This window comes from Populus trichocarpa, chromosome 2, assembly GCF_000002775.5.
Source record: "Populus trichocarpa isolate Nisqually-1 chromosome 2, P.trichocarpa_v4.1, whole genome shotgun sequence".
Lineage (NCBI taxonomy): Eukaryota > Viridiplantae > Streptophyta > Magnoliopsida > Malpighiales > Salicaceae > Populus > Populus trichocarpa.
In genome coordinates this window covers 6,849,519-6,855,254 of record NC_037286.2, presented here as the reverse complement: position 1 = coordinate 6,855,254, position 5,736 = coordinate 6,849,519, and the positions used below count along the sequence as shown (strand labels likewise).

Genomic DNA, 5,736 nt, shown 5'->3' with positions numbered 1-5,736 from the left:
ATATTTTTCTTTCCTTCTCAATCACCTCTCTTTTCTTTTTTAAACCTAACATCAATTCCTGGCAGATAGAATAATAAAGCGGGTCAACCGTGTTTTAAAAAGTTCAATTATTTTTATTAAAAGTTAATTTTTTTTAAATATTTTAGATTGTTTTAATACACTGATTTCAAAAATAATTTAAAAAAATAAAAAAAATTATTTTAATATATTTTAAAATAAAAAACATTTTAAAAAAATAACTACAACCATACTTTTAAATAATTATTAAAAAAAAGTGCAAAATCATTAACCCGAGTTTAGTAATTTTACACAATTTTTCTAGATAAATGTTAACTTTTGTACAATTTTATAAAAGATCCCACGATTTTGACAACCATGAATAAAGATACTCTTAAAAAATCGATGCTCTGATTTGACAGGAAATTCCGCAACCCCAAATAAACAAGGGCGTGAACTTCAAAGACAAACAAGCTCACACACAAAATAACCTTAATATGTACAACGGTGCGCACTAGAATATCGAGTCCAAATAAAAATTACAATGCCTCCTGTTGAACTCTAACAAGCTACCGTAAGTACGGTCAGCAATACCAACAAAAAGAGCTTCAGTATCGGGGCTGAAAGAAATGCCAGCAATCTCCCCAAATATATCTATCTCCTGGCATTTGACGTAATCAGATTGTGTATCAAAAACATGAACGAAGTCCGCAGGCTCAGCCATTGCCAAAAAGCGACCATCTGAGGAGAACTTTAGACCTCTTATTGCCCCCATATTCCCTTTTAATACTGCAAGGGACTGGGTCAGATTCCTTATATCCCACAGCCTGCACGTAGTGTCTTGGTTTCCAGTGGCCAAAACCTGTCCGTTAGAGTGCCAGGCAGATGCAAAGGAATAATCCAAATGCCCTTTGAGGCTGCCGGTCACTTTCCCTGAATTGGCATCGGCAATCAAGCATTCAGCACTGTCCCCAAGCACTGCAAGCAGCTTACCATCTGGGCTAACAGAGGTGTTCTGAGATGAACAATTTTAAGGAGTAGTGTGAGCATGTCATAAATATTTAAAACCAGAAAAGAAATAAGAACTCTCTGGCAGTTTCTGGTGGAAGGCACTCACATTTACAGACCAATTAAAGGAGAAAGTATTCAGCGAAGCAAACGTTTCAGCATCAAATACTCTGACTTGAGCATCGTTATTGGCAACCATAATCCTCATTGAGCCACTGCAAAAAACACGAGTCCAGTTATTAGCTGTCTCCTTGGGGAAAGAAAAAGGCTTTCAAACTTTTTGTATTGACTAGTTCCTCACTTGTGGTTATGATATACATCCACTGCATTGGTTATGGCATTTTCACCTGTTGTTATTTTTGTGCAGAATGCAACTCCAGGTTGATTCAAATACTGACCAAATGAAAGAACAGATCAGAGGACACGTGAGAAATCAAAAATGTCAAGTCAAAGGTTCAAAAGAAGCACATATACTCATCCAGCCACTTCGATACCATGCAAATAAGTTCTCCTTGGAAGCCGCCTGCCACCATCAAGTTCTCTTTAACAGCCATAGTGCTTATCTGCACTCTGGAGAGTGACTTAGACAACAATCCTGGGCGTTGCTGCAAAAAAGAACAGGAAATGCTTCAGACAAGAATTAAGTGCAAGACTAAATTATGGTAGTCATGTTCACCCTGGATCCCAAGGTCATACCCAGGTCGGAGCAATTGGTTTAGCCACATTGAGTACTTCTTTGCCATGCCGCAGTAGTGATGACCAATGCATAACTGAGTAATTTTGCATAAGATACACATCATGTTTCGATGTTGCCCAGAGCAGATTCCTCAGCTGCACAATGCAAAGACAAACAGAAGACCAGAACATTAATAACAAAATTCCTCCGATTAGAATATTCAAAACTCCTGTTGGAAATTTTTTTTTTTAACAAAATCAAGAGCTAAAATCAGAGCAGGTCTTTCAAGCATGAAAATTTGAAGCAAATATTATGCTACATACATATAGTTGCTCAATCTGCACCATTAAAAACAATTAGACCATTGACTGATGTTTATATTGTATAATAATTGGAGGCAGTTCTAAAATGAGGCTTTTGTAGTGAAGTACATGTGGAAACAAAAATTTAGCAAACACAAGAAGAAATTGTAATATAGATGCATGAGCAGTAAATAACAGGAAAGGAGCATGGAGCTAATTAAACATGAGAGAAGTGTACAAGCTACAAAAAGCTTGGAATGCATTAATAGAATGCCACATGCAGAAATGCAAATTTTGCGATAATTTGGCCCCTTGAGCTTGATACAGGTAGATAAACTACAGGAATTTGTACAGAGGAGGCCTCTTAAATGCTCAGATATTTTCCTACCATACCATATAAAAAACGTACTTTAACTGCGCCAGCTGCTCAGATATAACTTCCACCCTGCTTAAACGGCTGAAATAAAGAGAGATAATCGTCCTAAATGTCACAGATTGGTTAAGCCATACGATATATTCAACAACTCAAAGAACATACAATCTATGAGATATTGCAATGAGTGCGCACATAAATCACAGGTCAACAGACCATGGAAGGCCAGACATGCATATCATGATAAGCACCAAGTAGCATGTGCTATGAAAGGCTCAACCAATAATATAAAGCAAGAACATCCAGCAGATAGATGGTCTACAGGAATCATGAATGGAAATAAAAAACACTATTCCACTACAATTAGAGCTAACTGCCATAGTTTCATACTCTACAAAAGTTTTCAGCTCTTGTAGAGTTAGCAAACATGCAACAGTAATTTATATTCATTTTACTCCTGTAATATCTAGCACAGGAATCATTATTGATACTAGCTTATGACTCTTAAGAGCATATGAGGGTTGATGGATCCATCAGTGGATGTACAAAGTAAGTATCCTTCAAAAATCTGCAGCAAAGAGTATTAGTAAACATGACCCCCAGCTTGGTGCTATTTAGTTGGGTGGGGGAGGGGGGGGGGCATTCAAATATTTCTGGAAGCTTATGTTAAAGAGCGAGGAAATTTTTCTCACATTAATTTCCAAAAAATATACTTTCAAATCCAGGAAAGATTTAATCACCATCCTGTAGGCCTGCAGAGGAATTGGTCGATGGCCTCACTGGATGATAATTTATGCTGGAAAACTAATGTCAGTTGTTCATAAGTTGATAGCATCCCAAATAATTAGAGAAATGCTAAACCTAGCATAAAGTTGATCAATTTTAAACTCCATACCTCTGACAAATTCAGGCACAGAGCTATAATCGCATATAAAGATATCCATAAAGGATATAATATAATCACAACACCTGCAAAACTATAATGATTTTGCAATAATCGATGTTTGAACCATCCGTTAGAGCAGATCAGTTTAAATATGGGGTGGTGAGTTGTGTTACTCTACTGAAGATGCATTAAGCATGGATCTCATGATGTGCAGCAGTTTTATAAACTTGGAATATATGAAATATGGAGGGCTTGGGCAATGAGAATGTGAAGTTCTTATGCATCAAGATTCTGACTATGAAAAAATGCACTTGTATGAAGTAGAAAAAAAACAAAGAACTCCACTTTAAATAAATTTTTAGAACAAAGAAATGAGAAACTCAACACTGAAACAATGCGATGAATTCGCCAAAAAAGATGAAACATGAAATCAATTAAATAGGCGAGTGTAAAGTACAGCCTCTACCTGAAAATGAACGATTGTGGATTTGACAAGCCTTGTGTTGTACTGAAAGTCATAAAAAGTCTGTCCCTTCTCTACTTCCAAGCATTCCTGTCAATTAAATATACTAATCAGCAATTCTCTTATTAAGTTTTTGCTCGAGAAAAGAAAATAACATGTTCATCTTCCATTCAATTTTAATAATCTAATCACTTCCTCTTTTACCGAAAAAACCAGAACATAAAATAGCAGAGAACAGTCCCTGTTTAGATCAATACCGAGTAAACAATACAACCTAGATAAGAATTCTAGCAAACAGACCTTATCAAGCTCGAAGCGAGGAAGCGAGAGGTTCTCGTAATTCTTATACTGCTTTAAACGCGTCTCACGATACTTATCTCTAGTAAAATTAAGCCTCTCCCAGGGTATTCCCTGTATATCCTTGCCGTTTCTTGCCTCTAAAGCAGATGTATCAGTCTGTGGCTTACTCTGCAACACCATCCCTCACCATCAATCTCTTCTTTCATACACCAAAAACTATATAAAAACAAGAACAAACGTACCGATTCGAAGTCATCTTCAAATTCGGAGTCCACAGCGTCATCCAAATCGTCGTTTCTTTGAGGCTCGTCTTCTCTGAATAAATCGTCTCCAAAAGGATCATCAACTACGTACTCGAGATCGTTGTTTTGGAAGTGATCCATTATCCTACAATACCAGAAAACCGTAATTCAATCAATCAGTAAATAAATAATTTGAAATTAAAAAAAAATTAAGGACCTAATTAAACTTAATGATTCTCCAGAACCTTTTAAGAAATACAAAGGTCGGTCTCCAGCAACTTTGCAATTTGGTATATAACTGATTATACGATGTTTGCATCAAGCGTGATTAACTAAACTAAGAGTTAAAAAAAAATATATATATATATAATTTAAAGAAACAAAAAAAGAGAGTAAAAATAATGGTATATGAAAGAGGTTTTCATCGTTACATTAACCAAACGCGCAAACACAAGCAGCAAGATAATCCGAATTTTGGTAGACCTTAAAAGAGAGGAAAGGGTAGGAAGCGAAAGATAAAACGCAAATGAGAACGTAAATTTAAGAAATTATCTTAACTGTTTCCTGAGAAACGAGCAGAAAAATAACAGAGGTAAGGGATTTCTGGTTTGGAGACAGGAATCTTGGGGAAAAGAAGGAGTTGGATTTGGGATTCCAGAGGAGAGAGAGAGCTGAGTGTTTTCAGAGGGAAAAAAAGGGTTTCTGTAGCAGGAAAGAAGGAAGGAAGCATCTAGAGCGAGAGTTGCCAGAACAGCGGACCCTGACATGGTACTTATAATGGTGATTTCAGAGTGAGAGGGAGTGAGTTCGGACCCACTGGCGGACCTCATATGTTTAAAAATAAGGGGTGTGGTGCATGTTTGGTACACGGTGTATTTAGAAATATATTAAAATATATTTTTTAAAACAACATTAATTTATTAAAATTATTAAAAAATATTAAAAAATTATAATTTAATCTTTTTTAAAAAATAAATATATTTTTAAAATGCAACTTACAAACAGTCACTTGGAAGCCAACAAAGGTACTCGTTTGCAGGATGCACTCAAACCGTCTTTCTTTAATTAACTTTTAACTTTTAATTTAATTTCTCTTAATTTTTTTTTATTTCTCTATTTTTTTCATACAGGGAAAAAGAGGTTGATGTTTTCAGAAATTAACATATGATCCCTTTTCTTTATGGATTTTTTGTTAAGGTCTTTAATTTTATTTATTTTATGTTTCAGTTCTTGAATCTTGAAAATGAAATATCATATTACCATAAAACTTGGAGGAGAAAGAAATCTCTTGAGTGACTTGGATTCAAACCACCAATAACTTAATAGATATGGTTGTAGGAAGATTCGTAGGAAGGAAGTTCGTGTTCATGGACTCGGCTTTGAGAAATAAACTTAATAAAGGTGGTTTCACTTTGAATGGTGTCGGAAAAAACATATCAAAGATTGTAATTTTTTTATTTGATTTTATTTTAAATTTTTAGGAATGTGA

At 35.3% G+C, this 5,736-nt stretch overlaps 1 protein-coding gene across 7 annotated transcripts; it reads right to left on the bottom strand.

Moving 5' to 3' along the window:
- Window positions 1-391: 391 nt before the first annotated feature.
- LOC7463209 (uncharacterized WD repeat-containing protein C2A9.03) lies at window positions 392-5,029 on the bottom strand. 7 transcript variants are annotated; one of them, XM_024595411.2, is made up of 10 exons: window positions 4,679-4,943; window positions 4,493-4,584; window positions 4,248-4,392; window positions 4,006-4,173; window positions 3,709-3,795; window positions 1,702-1,836; window positions 1,500-1,610; window positions 1,307-1,398; window positions 1,115-1,220; window positions 392-1,012 (listed from the first exon to the last, which is right to left on the bottom strand). In XM_024595411.2, the coding sequence occupies exons 2-10, from the start codon at window positions 4,564-4,566 to the stop codon at window positions 512-514; spliced, it is 1,419 nt and encodes a 472-aa protein (XP_024451179.1). In that variant the 5' UTR covers window positions 4,567-4,584; window positions 4,679-4,943; the 3' UTR covers window positions 392-511. The 7 variants fall into 7 exon arrangements, with proteins under 7 accessions (XP_024451179.1, XP_024451177.2, XP_024451180.1 ...); XM_024595409.2 differs by lacking the exon at window positions 4,493-4,584 and having other exon boundaries at window positions 4,806-5,029; XM_024595412.2 differs by lacking the exon at window positions 4,493-4,584.
- Between the last annotated feature and the right edge of the window lie 707 nt (window positions 5,030-5,736).

Excerpts from the sequence above, each read along its gene's own strand:
- LOC7463209 (XM_024595409.2), bottom strand. The coding sequence starts at position 5,014 with ATGTCAGGGTCCGCTGTTCTGGCAACTCTCGCTCTAGATGCTTCCTTC. Across the intron at positions 4,174-4,247 it reads TTGAAGATGACTTCGAATCG|AGTAAGCCACAGACTGATAC; the intron begins GTACGTTTGTTC and ends ATGGTGTTGCAG. Across the intron at positions 1,221-1,306 it reads GATGTATATCATAACCACAA|TGGCTCAATGAGGATTATGG; the intron begins GTGAGGAACTAG and ends TGTTTTTTGCAG.